Below are 23,058 nucleotides of genomic sequence, written 5' to 3' on the forward strand. Positions count from 1 at the left end.
GGAAAGAAAAGAGGGCAACATGGCCATTATTGTAAAGCTTCTCCTCAAACCGGTTGATTCCAACGCTCCATCAGTCGCTGTTTCATCGCAACTGCCGCTTTCCCAACATCCACGACTACCTGTTCGAGCCCAGTGAGTTGTGCCGCCCCTTTCCCCTCAACCGTTGTTGTAGGCCTCGCCTCGCTTGGAATCAAGCTCGGCGCCGAGCGCCAAGGCCGTCGTGGAATAGATTTGACGGTCCGCGCCGCCGGCGAGTCCCCACTCCCCAGTTGCGCCTTGTGCTCCAGCATGCCCGTATGGGCCGACACATGCCCATGAGCTGGTTCGGTGCTCTCCGCGTGCTCCTCCGGCGAGCCGTCGTGCGCTCCGTTGGAACAACGGTGTTGCAAACAGTGGCGGTGAATGATGGCATTGTGACAAGGGACTGAGAGTTGTGATGAATTTTTGTGTGCAACAAGGGCCCTGTTGCTATTGCAAGAACAAGACTCTTGTTGCCCGAGCCACAGAGCCTTTTGGCAATAAGACTCTTGTAACAAGAACATGTTGCGACCAACGCGATCAGCGCACGTGTGCAGATAGGACGACCAGCGACCGAGCAAATCTTTTAAAAAAAATCTGCTGACCGACACGTAGTACGCGCCATAAGATAAAGAAGCCATAAGAACTTGGAAGCCAAAATTCATCTCTCCTTTTTTTAAAAGAAAACTTCTAATCTATTTATCTTCAATCATGATAGTACAACAAACATTAGAAATAATAAAAATTAGATCCAGATCCGTAGACCACCTAGCGACGACTACAAGCACTGAAGCAAGCCGAAGGCACGCCGCCGTCATCGCCCCTCCCTCGCAGGAGCCGGACAAACCTTGGTGTAGTAGACAGTTGGGAAGTCGTCGTGCTAATGCCCATAGGACCAGAGCACCCGAACAACAACCGCCGCCGTTGAAGAGTAGCATATATCATAAAGATTCAACCTGAAGACGCATGAACGTCGACAAACTACGACAAGATCTGAGCAAATCCACCAAGGACAGATCCACCGGAGACACACCTCCACACACCCACCGACAATGCTAGACGCACCACCGAAACGGGGACTAGGCGGGGAGAACCTTATTACATCTTCAGAAAGCCGCCCCGTCTCGTCTTTCTAGCGGGACACAAAGCCTAACAAAAATTGAAGGAACATCTAAAGACGGAGCCCTCCGCGGGCAAGGGCCGTGATCCACCGCACCGCCATGGCCCTAAGGCTACCGGAGACGAGGCGGACCGGCGGCAGAGCCGGCAGGAGACGGTGGAAGCCTAGCCTTTTCTTTTCTTTAGGGAGGTGCCTGTCAATCTATTCTACACTTCCATTTTTTTGGATATCCTCCACAACGTCCATTTATGTATAGTGAGTATTTAATTTGAAAGGATAGTGAGTATTTCTTGTTGATGTTGTATACTGCGCAGATGGCTCTTCAGTGACACATATTGTACGTTTAGCGTGGAAAATAGTGTTAGGCTGGTCATAGTGGGGAGTATCATATACTAGTATCATGCATATGATACTAGTGTATGATACTACATTCATAGTGCATAGTAACATAGATTAGTATCATAGGTGGTCTCATTTATTGCCATGCATGACACATACTTCCTCCTTTTCGGTTTGTAGGGCTTATCTTAAAATTTTAGTTTTTTCATTTTATAAGGCTTAATTTGATTGTTTCCCATCACATGTTCAGATTCCAAGGTGCATTAAATTATTGCATGCAAGTATTAAGAGAAAATTGACCAATGCATGTAATTTATGCATGCATGTATTGCAATTAATGCATTGGTAAACATACTTTTTTAGGAAAACAAGAGCATTAATTGGGTGCTTTTGCAAACTATAAAAAGTATTTCACCACTCACCATCTACCTTGGTTGGTGAGATTTTTGAACTAAGCCTTATAAACCGGAAAGAAGGGAGTAGTAGCATAACATTAATTATATTACGTTATCTATCTATGTTACTATAACTATCTCTCTCCTTTAATTGACTGCCACATAATCATGTTTGTGAGTCTCAAGTACATGTTACTACTTATGTTACCCTAATATGGCCAGCCTTACAAGACAGGCAAGAATACACCTACAAACCTACTACGGATCGGAGGGCCACTGAATTGTCTGCAAGCGTACCAGCAGTACCACTTGATTGACTGGGGACATCGGCGGTACGTTTCAAAGGGCAGCCGGAGCTCATCATATTTTCTTGTACATATATATAGTGCACACAGTATACACGCTGACACATAGGTAGATAATTGGATTGTTAAAACGCTACGCACATAGCCAAACTGTTGGTTGCAATCATCTTTTGGGCGTCGCCAACGGTACACGGCTCTTTGCATGCTCACTTAGATAATAATACTCTCTCTGATACAACAGCTCTAATACAACTTTGATATGTAGTATTAATATTCCTATAGTGTAGTGATATCATCTAAAAACAATCTACCTGGGTCCTCATCTCATGTTTTCATTTTCTTCCAGTCGAATGGCCAAGGCAAAAACGTTTTGCACCTACATAAGCAGTGGCGGAGCTAGACCAGGAAGATTGTGTGTGTGTGGGGGGGGGGGGCAAAGAGAAAAAACAGTGGAAAACATCTCTATTTTTTAATCTAAATCTCTCTATAAAAAAAATTCTTCACTAAATTTGCCAAGATTGGGGGGCCATGGCACCTGCAGGATGCACATAGCTCCGCCAGTGTACATAAGAGTATACGTAAAAAGGGTTTTAACCCATTGACTTGTCACCTTTTACTAGTTTTAACCCATAGCATCCGTTCGTCGATAGCACCACTGCTCTCACATCACATCGCAATGGAAAGTACAACACACAATAAACACAAAAAGACATGTAAGTCCCTATACAAGGTAGCCCCTACGGGTTGCTGCATCCATCCAAGGGAAGAAAAGCCTGTAAAAAGGCTGGGAAATTTTCCGCCAAACTGCAGCAAAAGTTCAGAAATCAGATCAACCCTGTAGTAGGAGTAGGAACGAGGCGACGGCGATGGCCCACCAGGACCATGTCAGCGCCCTGCTCGTGCACCGGGACCACGCCGGGGCCGTGCACTGCCTGACACTGTCGCGTGGTCCCCACCTGGAAGCTGGGACCGCCTGCTCACGAGACAGCACCCTGAGCCGCATTCAATCCTGCGAGACTCCTCGGCCGTCCGATCCCAATCAGATGGCCGGCGATGGCGACCGGTTTTCAAACGCGTCGCATTTGAGTGGCAGCGCCGTTAATGCGACCAAGCCTGGAGGGTAGAACGGGTAGGCTACTCCTGGACGGCGAACGACGGTACCACTAGTAGGAACTGAAGCCTGAAGAGGTTAGCGTCACGCACAGCAATGGAGGTTTAATTGCTTGCGCTCCTTGGCTCTTTAATGGCCACCGCCTCCACCCGCCCCCGCTCCCACACGTACGGCACTATAGCGCCCTAGGTTTCGCATCGTACCCAGGTCAGGTCGTAGGAGGGGCGGCAGCGCGCGAGGCGGAGCTTCCTCTTCGTCGTCTTCTCCGGCGGCGGGCCGGGCGCTCCTCGTCTTATCTTCTCGATGGGTCTCTTCTCTTTCCCCATTTTGATTGAGCTGTCGTTTTCGTTTTTTGAATAGCTTCGATTCGCGTCGGTTCAGATGCCCCCGAAGTCCGCCCTGGAATGGCGGGCAAGTTTCCCGGGTATTTGAGAAGAGTAGGTGTTCGTTTATGGAAGGCAATGCGAGTCAAATATCGCGTCGGAGATCTGCTTTTGCATATGGAATGGGGAAATTTCCGTAGAAATTGACTCCATTTTGTCCCACTCGTGGTCGTGGAGGCCAATTTCGAGGCGGAGAGCGCGGCGAGATCTGTGCGAAGATTCGAACGATTTTTCAATGATTTGGGGATTCCTACGGCGTGCTGGGAATCGTGTAGGCTGGGAGGACGAGGCGGCACTGTGCAATCTGACCGGTTTGGCGCAACGGGGAGGCGGGGTCACCTCGTCGTCTCATCCCAGACAGCGAGAGCGAGCTGGAGCTGGAGCTGGGCTCTCTCCCCTTCCCCGTCTCCCTATTCCGGCTACAGTGGCGGCGAGGACATCCATTCACAGGCGGCAGTGGTGCCCGCTCTGCGGCCAGCCATAAAGTGGGCGATCTTTCTCTCAATCCGCAGCAGCTTGGTCGTCGAGAATCCGGGACCCAGCTGAGGAGGAAAGGCCGTCTCCTTTTTACTGCCTTGCCGCCATCTTTACTGGTCTTTGGCTGCCTTTTGGTTCTGTGAACAGAGTTCGGTGTCCAACGCCGCTGGCAACTGTCAGTAGCTCCTCCTATCTCATTTGCATTTAAGCACTTGGGGCTGGTTGTTGCGTTGTTTGTACTAGGCATTACTACTCCTACTTGTTTGCTTCTTGGGTTTGGCCAGCACTTCCGTGGTTCGGCTGTTTAGAGGGAGCTTCTTGATTTGTAGGCATCGCCGGAGAGGAGGTGATGGCGAGCTCTATCAAGCAGCAGCAGCTGCTGTTGCAGCAGAGGAAGGGGAAGGCCGTCGCCGACAAGGGCGCACCGGCTGCTGCTGCCGAGGAGAAGGTGGTGGTGGCGGTGCGTGCTGCCATTAGGGAGATCTCCAAGACAGCCATCGTCTGGGCTTTGACGCACGTCGTGCAGCCCGGCGGCAACATCATACTCCTCGTTGTCATCCCGGCACAGAGCTCTGGTATTGTTTCCTTTCCTTGCAATCCTGTCCGTCCTTCGCAAATGCAGTTTTCTACTTTTGTTGTACTGCGGTGTTGTTTTGGGGGCTTAGCTATAATAGTGCATCCTATATGCACATTAGTTGCACAGCTAAATGCATATATGGGTTGCCATCATTGGTCTCTAAACTCTTCTGTTACCATGATCACTGAAGTTGCTGCACTTTGTCCAGTACCTTCCACGAGTTCTGGGTTGAGTTTTGAATTTTGTGGTAGTGGCCTTAATGCACTATGGTTTCCCTCTTTCAGGCAGGAAGTTCTGGGGCTTTCCTCTATTTGCGGGAGATTGCGCAAGTGGCCATAAGACCATGTTGGATCAGAAGTCAGATGTCTCAGAGCTGTGTTCGCAAATGATGCTCAAACTTCATGATGTTTATGATGCAAGCAAGGTTTGTACATGCTTCTGTACATGTTTTTTTTTGTGCGGTGGAAATGGGAGCTTTATTGATTAAGTGACAGAATAACAATCGGTAGCCAGCAGGCTAATCAGGATCACTGTTAATGCTTCTGTACATGTTTTCTTGACTCCTATCACACACTGCAATCTTTTTTATGACGATTCTCATTTGTGCAGATAAATGTTAAGGTTAAGGTTGTTTCTGGATCTCCTCCTGGTGTCGTAGCTGCTGAATCTAAGCGAGCACAAGCAAGCTGGGTTGTGCTAGATAAGTAATGATCAACACTTACTACTGTAATTTTCTTTTGTACGTTCAGGTATCTTGTGTTTTCTCTTTGCTTAGCTGCCCATGCTGCTGCTCTTAGGGAGTTGAAGCATGAAGAGAAGCGTTGCATGGAAGAGTTACAGTGCAACATTGTTGTCATGAAGCGTTCTCAGCCTAAAGTTCTCCGTCTGAATCTTATGGGATCTCCCGATAAAGAGTCCAAAGGATCCTGTTCACTTCCAGCAGTGTTGGATAGTTCTGTTGGTAAAACAGCAACTGATGTAAAGGAGCCGCGGAGTTCAGTTCGAGGACCAGCTGTAACACCAAATAGCAGCCCAGACTTAGAGACGCCTTTTGGAAGTACCGAAGCGGGAACATCCTCAGTCTCAAGTTCAGATCCAGGGACTTCCCCATTTTGTGCTTCTGAAACAACTGTTTCTCTAAAGAAAGAGGTACAAGCAACAAAGGATAAGATCCAGCATTCGGATGTCAATATTTCTGATACCGACAGTGAAATATTGAGCCCCTCAGCAACCTTCTCGCTTCAGCCATGGATGGTCGACATTCTACAGGGATCTGCATCCTCAAAACCACCACGAAAAACTCGCACACCAACTGCAGATACTTTGCTTGAGAAGATCTCCAAGCTAGATCTTTTGCATGAAATAAGTTCTATGAGAAGCAGATCAGACTTAAACTTTAGAGGAAATGTCAGGGACGCTGTCTCGTTAGCAAGGAGCGCACCTCCTGGGCCGCCTCCGTTGTGTTCGATATGTCAGCATAAGGCTCCTGTGTTTGGGAAACCTCCTCGGTGGTTTAGTTACGCTGAACTCGAACTTGCAACCGGTGGTTTCTCCCAGGCAAATTTCCTGGCTGAAGGTGGATTTGGATCTGTTCATCGAGGCGTCCTTCCTGATGGCCAGGCAATTGCTGTCAAGCAACATAAGCTTGCTAGTTCCCAGGGTGATGTTGAATTTTGCTCAGAGGTGGAAGTTCTGAGCTGTGCACAACACCGTAATGTTGTAATGCTCATTGGTTTTTGTGTTGAGGAAAGGAGGCGTTTATTGGTTTATGAGTACATCTGCAATGGATCCTTGGACTCGCATCTTTATGGTATGATTTTTCTCTCTCTTGCACGTATATATAGACACATTTTCCAGTCTGCAGGCTCACTATTGCACTTAGTATTCATTACATGCGTATTGTTGTTCTGCCTTTTACCAGTAGTGAGCAAAAGTTAGTGATAATGTTTGTTTACCTGTTAAGCTGTTTGTGAAATATCTTTCAGGTCGCAATAATAAAGACACACTGGAATGGGCAGCTAGACAAAAGATTGCTGTTGGTGCTGCTCGAGGGTTGCGGTATCTACATGAGGAATGTAGAGTTGGCTGCATTATCCATCGGGACATGAGACCAAACAACATCCTTGTCACACATGATTTTGAACCTCTGGTATGGACTACACTATTGGAATTTACTAATCAGCATTTGTCCTCTGGTATTGCATTGAACGTCTTTCCAGATATGATGTTAAATTTGTGTGCCTGATGCAAAGATGAAGCCATTCTGTATACTTAATTGGGTTGGCCTATCTTGTAACTACAATTTTCTAGACCATAATAGCGTCTTGTCTTGTGTAAATTTGATTAAATTGCAATACTTTCTGTTTAACTTCCCCAGTATTATCTTACAGACCTTTTTTTTTTAATTATGCCAATATCCAGTCTTATATTATGCTTGGCCACCAAGCATATAATTTCCTGACATGGTTGTGTGTTTTCAACCATGTTCTGATAGGTTGGAGATTTTGGTCTAGCGCGATGGCAACCCGATGGAGACATGGGTGTTGAAACAAGAGTCATTGGCACATTTGGGTATGTACTGGAATTTCCAATAATTTGTCACCTTAAGCAATTTGGAGCACTCGATGATTCTTAACGACTCGTTGCAGTTATCTGGCACCAGAGTATGCTCAGAGTGGACAAATAACAGAGAAGGCTGATGTATACAGTTTTGGTGTCGTGTTGGTAGAACTTGTCACTGGGCGCAAGGCTGTTGACATTAACCGACCTAAGGGCCAGCAGTTTCTAACTGAATGGGTGAGTTTCTTTGCAAGACGACTCCTTTTTTGCATAGTTAGCACGCTTAAGGTTGGTGTTAATGATATATGGTCTATGGCCTCCATCTTCTCGCAAATTGTCATAGTTTTTGTTGCGAAATGGCAATCAAGTCTTTTTGACTAATAAAACTTACGCTCAAGGATTTCAGAGTTGGCTACAATGCTAGTGCATGTCAAAACTGTGTGCACGGTGTGATTGGAGTATTAATGAGTATTAATGAAGTTTTTATGTATGATAGGCACGCCATCTCTTGGAGGATAATGCAGTCGACGAGCTGATAGACCCATGCTTGGGGGACCGATACAGCGAAAATGAGGTCCGTTGCATGTTGCATGCCGCAAACCTGTGCATACGACGTGATCCTCATTCAAGGCCTCGCATGTCTCATGTAAGTTCTTTCTGGGCTCGACCTTCAGTTATTTTGTGTAAATGCCTGTTGGGAAACTAAAATTTGCCAACTTGTACCGTTTTCCCATATCTTTCTTTTAGGTTCTTCGCTTGCTCGAGGGCGACATGGTTGTCGATTCCGTCTCCGTTTCGGCCCCGAGTAGCGATTCTGCGAGCAGGAGCTGGCGAAAGGCAAATGATCAACAGCATTATCAGGACTACAGCAGCCCAGCCCGGCAAGATTCGCAGCGAGTGGTTGGAAGGAAACAACAATCTTACGACGCTTTGAGGGCTGCCTGGGACCGAGACAAGAAGAGCATCTCTAACCGATATTAATGCTCTTCCCTTCCCTTAGCAACTCAATTATGTATTATTCCCTCCCCCTCTGCTTTTGAGTAATCGTAGGCCCAAAGCTTTTGCTGCTACCTTGTTCTCGTGTATAGTAGGAATGCCAATAGGTTTACAAGTATATTGAGCTCTGAGTTAGCTCTTCTTTTGTGTATCAGCCGACGAAACGACATCTAGTTGTGCGAAGATCTTAGTTGTGATAACTATTGCAATCGTCAGTCACCCTGATGAGAATGGCAGCCATGCAGTGTGCGCCGTTTGTAGATCTCGATGTGGTCTCCGCACTGCTGCGCCTACTGGGCTTCGGGGGCATTGCCCGCTGTTTGTCAATCAATAATGGCGTTGTTTTGTTTTGTGGTGGTATTTTTCTTTTCTTCTTTCGGGGGTGCATGTAAATCAGTTGGTTCTCAGCAAGGTCACATGGCATGAATAGTTGCCTCACACTGAACGGAGGAGAGGAGGGGCCCTGAGCTGTTATGTTTGTGCATATGGCAGCTCGAAAATCTTGGACGGAGATACGCAGCAGTGTGGCCGGTGGGGGTGCGTGCGACTATTCAAGGGTCTTCTTGTACTACTCCCTGTGGACCAACCAATAGTATGCTGAAAAAAGAGATCTACAATTCTGCTATTTCTATAAGAACACAAACTCGCATTTGAGATGACTTAAACCTGGGAGGCTGGGTTGTATATGCAGGACGCAGCTTCTGGCTTCGTGATGCCAAGTCTCGCCGTAACTTAGCCTTCCTCTATCAGCCATCCATTAAATATCCGACGTACCAGATTGATTTTCCAAAGTGAAATTTTTTAAGCATTCAGATCTTTTTGAAAAAACCCAATAAATCATAAATGTTTCATTTATATTGAGGTAATATCACCGAAAGTCACATAATTTGCGTTCGACGTTCAGTTTGGTGCTAAAACTTTAAAAATACAGATTTATGGTCATTTAACTTGCGTTCTCGTACAAATACAGTCACTTCTCTGATATTCAGAGGTATCCTGCGCTTATGTGACACGACAACGTGGCTATGCCCCCTTTCAGTGATTAGAGCTACTCTATGCGGCGTGCACAATTTTGTTTTGCATAATCACCCTTTGTATTTAATTAAACAGAAGCCCATCAATAACACATGTGGGCCCACACATATTTTTGCATAATCACCTCTCGCTCTGTATTTAATTAAGCAGAAGCCCCCCAATAGCACGTATGGGTCCTACCAGCACGGACGGTGGGAGAAATGAGAATAAAAAGAGGGTGTTGGGGGTTTCAAACTCCCGACCTCATATAGAGTGCACACACTAGCCAACAACTACACCGACTACATACTCATGACTATTCGAACTCCCGACCTCATATACAATGTACATACTTCTTTTTCTAGACTCCTTTTTTCTCCGGTTTCCAGAAAATATTGCCTTTTTGGGCCCAAAAAAAGGCGTCAAAACATATAATGCTTTTAGGGGAAAATATATAATGTTTAATCCATTACGTACAAAACTTTTCTGCAAGCGAGATGTTTTTATTCCTTTTTTCCGGAAGGGGCTGGAAAATCCGGGTTTCAAAATATCTCAATAATTCTAATTTTTCGCCTAAAATTTTGAAATGAATTTTGATTTCATTTTTTAACATCTAAAAATATTTAGTTTGACAATTTTTTTTAAATAAGTTAACATAACTTCGTCCGAGAGAGAAAAACAGAAATATGAGTAGTTGTCATCGCAAAATTATCAAATTAAGTGTTCCTCTTTGTGGGTAGTAACATGTACTTGGTGTTGTGGTTGGCTCGTGCACTAACACGCTCGAAGTCAAGAGATCAATTCCGTTCATTCCCCTATTTTTCTGCAAAATTATCCATGCGGCCGAACTTCAATCTAACACACGGACTGATGGGCCCTGCGTAAATTAGTCTAATTACCTGTTTAGCCTAACCCGTTGTTAGTATCCCACTGACTAGCGACCCCACCCCTAAATTACCCATTAAACATATGGGCCTATGAAAGGATCGATATAGTTGACTAGAGGGGGGGGGGGGCTGAATAGGCAACTAACAATTTTTATCTTTTCTTTACCAAATTAAACTTTGCATCAAAGTAGGTTGTCTAGATATGCAATTAGGTGAGCAACCTATATGATGCAACAACAACAAGCACACAAGCAAGCAAGGGATACAACACAATATAAGCTTGCACAAGTAAAGGTGAGAGATAACCAAGTGTGGAGCCGGTGGAGACGAGGGTGTGTTACCGAAGTTCCTTCCCTTTGAGAGGAATTACGTCTTCATTGGAGCGGTGTGGAGGCACAATGCTCCCCAAGAAGCCACTAGGGCCACTGTATTCTCCTCACGCCCTCACACAATGCGAGATGTCGTGATTCCACTATTGGTGCCCTTGGAGGCGGCGACCGAACCTTTACAAAAAAGGTTGGGGCAATCTCCACAACTTAATTGGAGGCTCCCAACGACACCACGAAGCTTCACCACAGTGGAATATGGCTCCGCGGTGACCTCAATCGTCTAGGGTGCTCAAACACCCAAGAGTAACAAGATCCGCAAGGGATTAGTGGGGGGAATCAATTTTCTCTTGGTGGAAGTGTAGATCGGGGCCTTCTCAACCAATCCCTAGAAAATCAACAAGTTTGATTGGCTAGGGAGAGAGATCGGGTGAAAATGGAGCTTTGAGCAACAATGGAGCTTGGGGAAGGAAGAGGTAGTCAACTTGGGGAAGAAGACTGTGACGCCCCCGATTCAATCGTACACTAATCATACACGCAAACGTGTACGATCAAGATCAGGAACTCACGGGAAGATATCACAACACAACTCTAAAAATAAAATAAGTCATACAAGCATCATATTATAAGCCGGGGGCTCGAGGGCTCGAATACAAGAGCTCGATCATAGACGAGTCAGCGAAAACAACAATATCTGAGTACAGACATAAGTTAAACAAGTTGCCATAAGATGGCTAGCACAAACTAGGATACAGATCGAAAGAGGCGCAGGCCTCCTGCCTGGGATCCTCCTAAACTACTCCTGGTCGTCGTCGGCAGCCTGCACGTAGTAGTAGGCACCTCCGGTGTAGTAGGAGTCGTCGTCGACGGTGGCGTCTGGCTCCTGGGCTCCAGCATCTGGTTGCGACAACCGAGAGGAAAGGAAAGGGGGAAAAGAGGGAGCAAAGCAACTGTGAGCACTCATCCAAAGTACTCGCAAGCAAGGATCTATACTACATATGCATGGGTATTAGTGTAAAGGGGCAATATCGGTGGACTGAACTGCAGAATGCCATAATAAGAGGGGAATAGCTAGTCCTGTCGAAGACTACGCTTCTGGCAGCCTCTATCTTGCAGCATGTAGAAGAGAGTAGATGGTAAGTTCACCAAGTATCATCGCATAGCATAATCCTACCCGGCGATCCTCTCCTCGTCGCCCTGTGAGAGAGTTATCACCGGGTTGTATCTCGCACTTGAAAGGGTGTGTTTTATTAAGTATCTGGTTCTAGTTGTCATAAGGTCAAGGTACAACTCTGGGTCGTCCTTTTACCGAGGGACATGGCTATTCGAATAGATAAACTTCCCTGCAGGGGTGCACCACATAACCCAACACGCTTGATCCCTCTGGTCGGACACACTTTTCTGGGTCATGCCCGGCCTCGGTACATCAACACGTCGCAGCCCTACCTAGGCACAACAGAGAGGCCAGCACGCCGGTCTAAATCCTATGCGCGCAGGGGTCTGGGCCCATCGCCCATTGCACACCTGCACGTTGCGTGGGCGGCCGGTGAGCAGACCTAGCAACCTCCATTAAAAAGGAAGTTGCGTTACGCGGTCTAACCCGGCGCGCGCTGCTCAGTCGCTGACGTCAAGAATGCTTCGGCTGATACCACGACGTCGAGTGCCCATAACTGTTCCTGCTTAGTTGGTTAGTGCGTAGAGGCCAGTGGCCAGACTCAGATCAAATACCAAGATCTCCTTAAGCGTGTTAATTGACGTAACCGCGGACGCCGACCAGGGCCAGGCCCACCTCTCACCTAGATGGTCTCAACCTGCCCTGTCGCTCCGCCACAAAGTAATAGTCGGGGGCCGTTGGGAACCCAGGGCCACCACTACCGGGTGGAACCACCTGTCCTTTCAGCCCCCACATCGGAATCACTTGCGGGTACTCTACGAGCCGACCCGACTTTAGTCACCACATGTATCACATAATATCTATGTAAGTATATACCCAGGATCAGCTCCCGAGTGATCACGGCCCGGTAGTATAGCATGGAAAACGGACAAGAATGTAGGGCCACTGATGATAATCTAGCATCCTATACTAAGCATTTAGGATTGCAGGTAAGGGTAACAATTGTAGCAACAATGATAGGCTATGCAGCAGAATAGGATTAACCGAAAGCAGTAACATGCTACACTACTCTAATGCAAGAAGTAGAGAGAAGGAATAGGCGATATCTGGTGATCAGGGGGGAGCTTGCCTGGTTCCTCTGGCAAGAAGGAAGGGTCGTCAACACCGTAGTCGTACTGGGTAGCAGTGGCGTCGGTCTCGAGGTCTAGCGAGAGAAGAGGGGGAAGAAACAATAAATATAATGCAAACATTTGCATGACGATGCATGACATGACAATGAGCGATGTTAGGTGTGCCCTAACACGGCAGTAGGTGATACCGGCGAAGGGGGAAACATCTGGGAAAGTATTCCCGGTGTTTCGCGTTTTTGACAACTGAACCAGAGGGAAAAAGTTGCATGTTTTCTATGCTAGGGGCGCGCGGCGGACGAACGGGCTGCGTATTCGGATTTGTCTCGTCGTTCTGAGCAACTTTCATGTACAAAGTTTTTCCATCCGAGTTACTGATTATTTTATATTAATTTTTAAAGATTTAATCATTTTTAAATTGTTATTGTTAAATTAATTCGAAAAATAGCATTATTGCATCAGCATGACATCAGCAGTCAACAGAGGTGTTGACTGGGTGAAACTGACATGTGGGGTCCGCATGTCATTGTCTAAGGCTAACTAAACATGTTTAATTAGTTTATTTAATTGATTAGATTAATTAAACACAATTAATTAAGTTAATTAATTAATTAATATTTGTATTCATTATTATTTTTAATTCTTTTTTCGATATCTTTTTTAACGTTCTGGGGGTGGGGCCCCTTTGTCATAGGCCCTTGGGGCGGGCCCAGCTATCAAAGGTCCCTGAGACCTTAACGGGCGTTGGGTCGCAGCGGGGGACGGATGCGGGGGACGGGTCGCCTGGACACGGGCGCGCGGTTTTGCTGGCGGCCATGGCGGGGCACGACGCCTGCCATGGAAGGGAACGGGCCGCAGCGGATGCGTCGGCCAGGGCGGTAGTTGGGGCGGCCGGAGGCGGGAGCATGCGGGCGGAGGCGGGATGCAGGGGGCCGGCAAGAGCGGCGGCAGTGGGCGCGAGGTGAGCACGGCCACGGCGCCGGCGGCCTCGGAGGCGCGGGGGAAAACGGGGACATGCCAGTGCGGCGACGACCGAAGCAAGCCACAGAAGAGGCGGGCAGAGGGGGGTGCCATAGAGCAGCGGTTGTGGCAGTAGCGCAGCAGCAGCAGCAGAGCAGGAGGCGGGGCGGCGCGGCCGCAGCGGAGCGGGAGCCGCAGCGGGGCAAACGGTGGGCGCAGCCGGGCGCGGCCACCGCGCGTGTGAGCGGCCAGGGCGAGTGGCGGGCGAGGCCAGCGCGGGCGGGCGGTGCAGCGCGTGGCCGATGTGGCCGTGATGAGCGGGGGCGGGCGCGGGGGCGCCGCAGCAAGGCCAAGGCGGGTGCGCGCGTGCACGACTACTGGGCGGCGCGAGGAGCAGAAAGGAAGAGAGGCGGGGCTCACTGGGGCAGTAGGGAATGGGCAGTGGGGCGCGGGGAGGATGTCGGGGACGACGTGCGATGGGGTGGCAGTCCGGCGAGGTGGCTCTGGCGTCGGCGGGGTCCAGCGAGGGGCGTCGGCGTGGTGGCGACGGAAATCGGCGGCGGCGGCGGCGTCGGCACGGTTCGGTTGCCCTTCCCAATCCAGATTTGGATCGGGGAAGGAGGAGAGAGCGACATGAGGAAAGGGAGAAGTGGGAGCGGTCGTGGGTTAGGGTTTGATCGGGGTGGGGGGTTATGGAGGAGTGAGGGGGCGGCTTGGGCCGGTTTGGGCCGGCCCGGCTAGCAGCTGGGCCGACTGGCCCAGTAGGGGGTTCCTTTTTTTTTTCTGTTTTCGTTTAGTCCTTTTTTATTTCCTTTTCTGTTTTAATTCATTTTAAAGTATTTAGGCATTCTGTAAAGGTGTGGTTTCTTCACCATAAATACCTAGGCATTAATTGGCACACTCCGAACATTTTAGTTTATTGTTTGAAATTTTTTGATGTTTGACAAAAATTCAAATTCGAATTTGAATCGTTTTGAATTAACGCGAGATTAGCGACAGTAACGGAGGTGAAATGGCATCATTAGCGGAGGTTCACTCTAGATTAATTATCCGGGCGTCACAATTCTCCTCCACTACAAGAAATCTCGTCCCGAGATTTAAGAGGTAGAGTAAGGGGGGAAAGTCTGGTTACGAAATTCTAACGGATCTTCTCGGTCTTGGCTGCTCTTCTTGAAGAAGTTAATCCCTTTCGTTGATGTCTTCAATTCTCTATTTCAGGTCATCATGATGAAGTCGACATCTCTTTTTTTGGGAACTCCATCGTACTTACGAAAGAATAAAGGGTGGGTATTCCGGGAGAACGGACCTCTACAAGGTTGACTATCTGGTCGATAACATCGGGGAAGGTGGAGGAAAGTAACTCTCGAATTGAAACTTAAGAAAATATCAAGAGTAAAGTAAGGAGGTATCATGGGAAGTTTCGAGCGGGCAGGCAATCGTTCGTTGCCTGAAACAGGGCATGAAAGGGGTTCCAAGCAACGGGAGTAAGTATTGTGTCTGATACCAGAATTGATGATCTCTCAGACAGTGGCTCGTGAATTACATACGAGGCCGCACGCGAGGAATAACTTCGGGAACAGGGGGTGTACAGGAGAGTCAGGTTTCGATCCTGTGGAGCTGTGGGTTATGGGCCCACCATGCGGGTTAAAAGCAAGGAGGGCGTTGTCATCTTGCACAATCATGAGAGCAAGGCATGTCAGAGAAGAGACTATCAGTTATGTCGGCAACAATATCGGTACCAAGGGTGAGGGATGAAGAGAACCAATTTCCTACTCGTTGAACGAGGTGGACCAATAGGCAAAGTTCTCGTCCATCGGTGGTTACCGGATTGTCATCAACACTAGTAACAGGGTCTTACTGACAGATTTGTACACCGAGGTGTTTGCATAAGCAGAAAATATTACTGCTTAGATCATATAGATCACAATAAAAGTTAAACAAGACAATGGAAAGGAAATTTGATTATTAGATTAAACATAACAATGGAAAGGTAAATGTGTTTAAACACATATTTCGGGGGTATATCCTTCCCAAGGACAAGCAGAGCATGATATCCACGACAGGATATAAAGTAGAAAACCCTTTAGGTAAGGGGAGAGAAATTTCATGACATTGCCCATACAATGGTGGTTGGATAATTGATAAAGAAATTTTAGCATTGTGCTTCGAATGTTCTTATTTGAAGATCAGAGTACCACAAACATGCTTCGAGATAGCATTGACATGGTTTTCAAGTAAAGGTCGGACTCTGGATCCACAAAGGACTTATTAGGAACAACTTATAGAATAAGTCTTACAATTTCCTCATGGAAGAATGGTTAACCTTGCTAAAGAGGAAACTATAACAATAGGTCCTCTGGTCAGGTGTGCTAGGCATGACATCACCTTAATGGGCCATATAACGAAAAAATATTATAACTCTTGGAAATATGTTCCAACCATCATATCTGACCAAGATTCAAATCTGATTGGTGTCAGGATACCTCAGACTCAGGAGGCCTGAGAAGGAAAGGTGCAACACAAATTGTCGAGATGTCATTGTAAGATTCTCGGGGAATGAACTATGGAAGCGAGTTCCGAAACAAGAGTTCATCATTAAACCAAGGAGAGAGTGAGGAGTTGGCTGATAGACTTAGCGACAATTCATCAAGAATTCCAACAAGATGGATTTCCACAATTATGTGAACAAGGAGATAACATTGGTTAGATCAAAAGATGTAATGATGTATGCTCGAGGAGAACATCCACGAGTAAACATTGGTTGAAAGGTGCACCCAAAATATGGGCTTAGGTAGCATGATCAATGTTAGAATGGTGATTCGATAACCAAAAGACTTAGAATGAATCTATCGACCATTCACTTCAAAGCAATAGAGTTGCTAGAAGTTTTGAATTCACGCATCATAGTTCAGTTCTCGGTATTCCGGTTAGAAACAACACGGGGACCAATAATGAATGAAGATGGCAAGAAGTATCACTTGTATTAAGAATTCTTATTAGGTGATGAAATTCTCGCTACATTCTTGACATAAAAGATGGCAATACTGAAAGGTAAAGAAGAACAAATGCTGGATAGCATGGAACTCAAGGTATAACACAAAACACGAGCAAGTTTGTGTTGAGCGGAAGGCAATAAAATGGCCAATGATAACACAAATCATCGAGGGCAAGGATGGTATTTCTCATCATGAATTCAATCGATATACTGGAAGAGCTCAGAATGCTGATGATGATCATGACACATTTGCCGAGAGATTTCATGATGATGTAATCGATCGGTGATGACATCAAGTCAAAGGAATGATGAAGCAAAAGGTTATTGGAACCAAGGGTACAACCCAAACTCGAAATTGATCTTGCTGTTCAAGGTTAAATGATTAGACGAGGAAGATTGGCATAAGGTTATCTCATCGTCGAAAATTGTGCTCCGAGAAGAAGGACCAGGTAGCACAGTTAAAATTTAGCACAAAATGATATAGCCGATCAGGCTAGGAATGACGTGATGTAGTATTAAACTTCTCAACCACAAAGTACCAGGAGTACTGAATCACATGGGTGATTCGATTCACTAATCGGTGTTCTCGGTTGACGACAACCCAGAACCCATGGAGTGACTATGACGGGGAAAGGCACTACTTCATCAGAAATGCATAAGATGCAGTGCAATCGGTTGATATCCTCGAGGTACCAGGAGGTAATACTCGAAGGTAGATCAAAATAGAGGTTGAGCAGGTATATTGATCTGCAGAAGGCAAGTACTTTAACCTGCCCTAGAAATAGAATCAAAGGAGAATCAATCATGGTCGGAACAACGGCTGCAAAGGACCAAACATAGATACAAGATGGACTTATAACAAGGGGAATATTATTATCACAAGAAGCTTCCATGATAAGATCCACATCGTGTCCATGGGCATGAACACAAAGTTCAAGGTCGACTCCCACTTCCCCAATGCATAACCGTTCATTCACTTCTCACTTTCAATGAAGTTGTAGTGTTGAAATATTATCTGGCAAATCACCAGAAGAGTATGACTCGTGAAAACTCTCGGGTGCATACGGTTAGGGAAGGTATAGGTTCAACCCATAGGGGCATCTTAGGAACATATACCACAAACTTCAGGAGCAAATAACTCCAGCTCGGAAGTAGAGCATGGTTGACAAAGCAGAAGATACAGATCGTCAAAGATATTATGTATCATGGGATGTGAAGGATACTAACGGATAATAACCCAACAATGGGCCTGGCGGTGGACAACGGAGTTGATATGAGTATCGGTACTCAATAAGAGGAGGAAAGAATGCAAATGCATCGGATTATAGAACATCTGAATAATTCGATGCTTTGATAACAAAGGAATTATGAATTCCAAAATGAAGGATCAGAAGCAGACGCTCTGATCAAAGATGGATAGTAGAATAGACATAGGGGCATACAATCGACGGCAAATTGATTGGTCAAGAACCATCTCATGTCCGGAGTGACGTCTGAGCTGAAGGGAAGAATTCTAATTGCTTGATGGTTGCGAGCATTCGCAAACATATCAAATTAGTGTACTCAAAATAATAGTGACAAAGGGTGCCAATAAGATTACTAGACTTATGGGATTAACCATAATGCAAGCAAGCAAGGATTTCAAGAATAAAAGGCTGTTGAGGATTTTCGAAAGATCGAATAGTATTTCGTAGACTTTTGTGAGACACGTGAACAAATGGGGAGAAACAAACCCTCGGTATGTGTGAGGATTAATTTGTTGGTGTATTCGGGTGACAAGGAACTGCAAGGCAGTAGGCACAAAGGATCCTCGGAATAGCGGGAAGTAGTTCAGGGTATCTTGTACTAAAAAGAGTAATTGGGAATGAAGGTATAGACGGCAAGTGGAAGTAGCTATTGAAAGATCGTGGATGTTGCCTAGAGGGGGGGGGGGGTGAATAGGCAATTTGAAATAATTATGGTTTAGGCTTGAACAAATGCGGAATAAACCTAGCGGTTAATTTGTCAAGCACAAAACCTACAACAACTCTGCTCACCTATGTGCACCAACAACTTATACTAAGCAAGATAAACAACTATGTGATAGCAAGATATATGACAAGAAACAATATAGCTATCAGAAAGTAAAGTGCATAAGTAAATGGCTCGGGTAAGAGATAACTGAGGCACACGGAGACGACGATGTATCCCGAAGTTCACACCCTTGCGGATGCTAATCTCTGTTTGGAGCGGTGTGGAGGCACAATGCTCCCCAAGAAGCCACTAGGGCCACCGTAATCTCCTCACGCCCTCGCACAATGCAAGATGCTGTGATTCCACTAAGGGACCCTTGAGGGCGATCACCGAACCCGTACAAATGGCAACCCTTGGGGGCGGTCACCGAACCCGTACACTTTGGCAACCCTTGGGGGGCGGTCACCGGTACCCGTCAAATTGCTCGAGGCGGTCTCCACAACCTAATTGGAGACCTCGACGTTTGCCCGGAGCTTTACACCACAATGATTGAGCTCCGAACACCACCACTATCTAGGGCGCCCGAGCACCCAAGAGGAACAAGCTCAAGGGTACCAAGCACCCAAGAGTAATAAGCTTCTCAACTTGTAACTTCCACGTATCACCGTGGAGAACTCAAACCGATGCACCAAATGCAATGGCAAGGGCACGCGGAGTGCCCAAGTCCTTCTCTCCCAAATCCCACCAAAGCAACTAATGTTAGGGAGGAAAATAAGAGGAAGAACAAGAAGGAGAACACCAAGAACTCCAAGATCTACATCCAAGGGGTTCCCCTCACATAGAGGAGAAAGTGATTGGTGGAAATGTGGATCTAGATCTCCTCTCCCCCCCAAAACTAGCAAGAATCCATGGAGGGATTGAGAGATAGAAAGCTCGAAGAAGGTCAACAATGGGGGAAGAACACGAGCTTAAAGGATAAGGCTCAATGGGGAAGAAGACCCCCTTTGATAGGACCTCCCGAATCCAACCGTTATGTGCTCACGTCGTGCACAAGCGGTACTACCGCTTGGAGGAGCGGTACTACCGCTTAACACGGTCAAAACAGCCAACGAGAGAGAAAAACACGAGCTGTAGTTCTGCCAGAGAGGTAGTACCACTTACCACTTATAAGAGGTACTACCGCTCAGGAGGAGAGGTAGTACCGCTTACCACTTATAAGAGGTACTACCGCTCGGGTGGAGAGGTAATACCGCTTACCGCTTATAGGAGGTACTACCGCTCTACTACCGCGAAACCCGACATGAAAAGACGCATCCCCAGAAGCAGCGGTAGTACGCGCGGCACAGGGCTGCGGTACTGCCGCTTACAAGCGGTACTACCGCTCTAGAGAGCAGTACTACCGCTTGAGGCTTTCAGGAACACAAGAGAGAAAACAGAGGATGCAATAAAGCCTAAACTGCCACAACTTCTGCATATGAGCTCCGAATTGAGCAAACTCAAGCTTGTTGGATAGATGATGACGAGTAGCATCCAATAACTACTGATTATAGTAAGAAGTGGCAGGGGAGGTATGCCTAATTAAATAGAAGAGTGAAACCTCCAACAGAGAAGAATCGACATAACCTCCAACATCGAAAACATCATAGAAGATGCATGGGAACTCCGTTTTTTATGAACTCGAGCTTGTCATGAAAATGACCATAAGCTCCAAATCTCACAAGGAGAAGAACCAAACAAGAACCAATAAAGATGATGCAAGGATGCAATGGTTTGAGCTCTCTACGAACGATACGATCAAACTACTCATCGAGAGCCCCCCTTGATAGTACAACAATCGAACCTATAACCCGGTCTCCCAACTACCACCATGAGACCGGTAAAATAGAAAACCTATCAAGGGCAAACCTTTGCCTTGCACAAGGTCCACTTGAGCTAGATGATGACGAACTTGACTCCCTCAAGATGGACCACTTTTCTTGATTGTGTTGGCTCGATGAAGACTAGTTGATTGCGCCCCCATACTCAACTATGGGTAAGCCACTCTTCCACACATCTTCACAAGTCCATTTTCACCACAATGGACGGCAAGCTTCAAGCATTTGATATCTTCATGTTGCTCCGCTTGAACTTGCACACCGCAACCTAACCCCACAAAGAACTCTCACGAATACCATGGGTTAGTGCACAAAGCGTAATGGACAATGCTTACCATACCATGGGATCACTTGATCCCTCGGTACATCTAGTACGCTTTGTGTGTTGATCAACTTGATTCACTCTTGACTTAGTCTTGATCAACCTTGATTCTTTCCAACTCTCTTCATTTGGATGATGTCTAGAAGGTAAACATGGATGATCACACAATCTTCTTCTTCAAGACATGCTTGCAATAAGCTCAACTCTCACATGACCAATCTTTGGATAATTCCTTAATAGAACCTTGGTCACCACATAAACTCCTTGAAACCAACACATGGACTTCAAGAAATGCCTATGGACAAATCCTTCAAATATAACTCAAGGCAACCATTAGTCCATAGAGATTGTCATTAATTACCAAAACCAAACATGGGGGCACCGCATGTTCTTTCAATCTCCCCATTTTGGTAATTGATGACAATCACTTTCAAGAGAGTTTATATAAGGAATTATGCATCACCATGCAATGCAACAACCAATAATGCATGCATATGAGATGCAAAGCTAAGGAGACAAAAACCAAAGCAAGAATAAATAAGTATCTTAACTTCTCCACAAAACTCTCTTCTGAAACTTCTCCCCCATTGGCATCGATTGCCAAAATGGGCGAAAAGCTTAGAAGGCCAATATAAATTGTGGTCCTCCATAAATTGTGTATTTCTCAACAAGAGAGTGGAATGCAATACACATATCCAAAGATAAATACTTGGAGGAAGACAAACTATATTGATGCCCAAAGATTGCAAAAGAAAGAAACAAGCAATCAAACAATCAAAAGATACCAATTGAAGCAAGCTATCAAAAGATACCAAATTAACCAACTAGACCAATGATCCTACATGCCACATGAATAAAGGATATTACGATATGAGCAAAGGAGTGTTCTAAAGAAACTAGAGAAGCTCCCCATGATTTGTGCACACATAAGAATTTTTGTATTTGGATACACCGTACACAAAATAGGATCATAGCGCCCCCAAAATCAATAGAAACTCACAACAAGTGCAAGTGAGCATATAGGAATCAAAGCCTAGCAGTGGCAATAAACAAATGGTTGAGCAACATGTAAAAGAGGCAACTTAAGAATAGGCTCAACCAAAATGATGTGTGCGAGTCATGACAAAGCACTTGAGAAGACTAATAAGGATGCGCATAAAGCATCAACATAGTCTTGGATAAATGACATACACGGTGCATGACATGTCCTCCCCCCACACACCCAACAAGCAAATGGGTTCACAAGCTCACTAAAATGTGAATTAACAACAAGGCTTGCGACAACCCATGGTGAAGATAGAAAGTGAAAGCCTTATCAAGACGACGGATACCAATTAAGATGGCAAAAAGCCTCGTCAAGACAAGCATGATGAAAAAGATCTTCACCACACAAGAGTGCAACAATTGCAAAGATATAATATCCGCACTCAAGACAAATCCTTTCACGGAACCACCAAAGTAAAGGTGGATGTGAAAGAATAAGGATATCACCTAGAGATGTAACTTCTCTGAAGTGTACAAGATTCTAGGTAGATGAAAATCATGATGATATCAATCCACAAAGAAGGATGTACACACAAAATGGTTACACAAGGAAATAACAAGATATCCCCAAGGAAGTCATAAATATACCAATAATATATTTGCTTGAAAGCATAGCACATGGCTAGATATGGTCTTATTGTATATAAATGAAGTCCAATCACACGAACATCAAAGACATCACAACTAGCAACAAGAGATCATTGTTGGTATGCTTTGAGAAAGGGAACAAGTATCACAAGAAGGAATGAATTACATGCCATGATACAACCTACACAAGGTTGATGCAAGAAATGTATGCATGACGTAGATGATGATACTTGTTACCGAGATAACATTGGAATGATGTAGTAGATACCAATTGAATGTAGTAGATAATAGTTCATTAATCATCCTAGCTTGACTCCAATAAGCACATGGTGACACCACCTTCCTTGTGAGTGAGTCGAACCTCCAATGCATCTCCAATTGTTCCTAGAACAACACCACAACCAAAATGGTACCCAAACTCATTGGGACCAAAGAGTTAGAAACACCAATACATAGGACAAACTCCACATAAATATGTGCACATAGATATGAAAATAAATATCATGCACATCTCATCCAATTTGAGACTTGGTGGAGTTTCCCCTATATATTGGGTCAAAGAAAGAAAGCATGC

At 45.9% G+C, this 23,058-nt stretch overlaps 1 protein-coding gene across 2 annotated transcripts; it reads left to right on the top strand.

The window, feature by feature from the left end:
- Positions 1-3,326: 3,326 nt before the first annotated feature.
- Positions 3,327-8,630, top strand: LOC123078518 (inactive protein kinase SELMODRAFT_444075). 2 transcript variants are annotated; one of them, XM_044501054.1, is made up of 10 exons: positions 3,327-3,595; positions 4,478-4,723; positions 5,010-5,149; positions 5,335-5,429; positions 5,523-6,535; positions 6,711-6,874; positions 7,220-7,296; positions 7,374-7,521; positions 7,781-7,930; positions 8,032-8,630. In XM_044501054.1, the coding sequence occupies exons 1-10, from the start codon at positions 3,592-3,594 to the stop codon at positions 8,263-8,265; spliced, it is 2,271 nt and encodes a 756-aa protein (XP_044356989.1). In that variant the 5' UTR covers positions 3,327-3,591; the 3' UTR covers positions 8,266-8,630. The 2 variants fall into 2 exon arrangements, with proteins under 2 accessions (XP_044356989.1, XP_044356990.1); XM_044501055.1 differs by lacking the exon at positions 3,327-3,595 and adding an exon at positions 3,606-4,323.
- The last annotated feature ends 14,428 nt before the right edge of the window (positions 8,631-23,058 follow it).

Source organism: Triticum aestivum, chromosome 3D (genome assembly GCF_018294505.1).
Source record: "Triticum aestivum cultivar Chinese Spring chromosome 3D, IWGSC CS RefSeq v2.1, whole genome shotgun sequence".
Lineage (NCBI taxonomy): Eukaryota > Viridiplantae > Streptophyta > Magnoliopsida > Poales > Poaceae > Triticum > Triticum aestivum.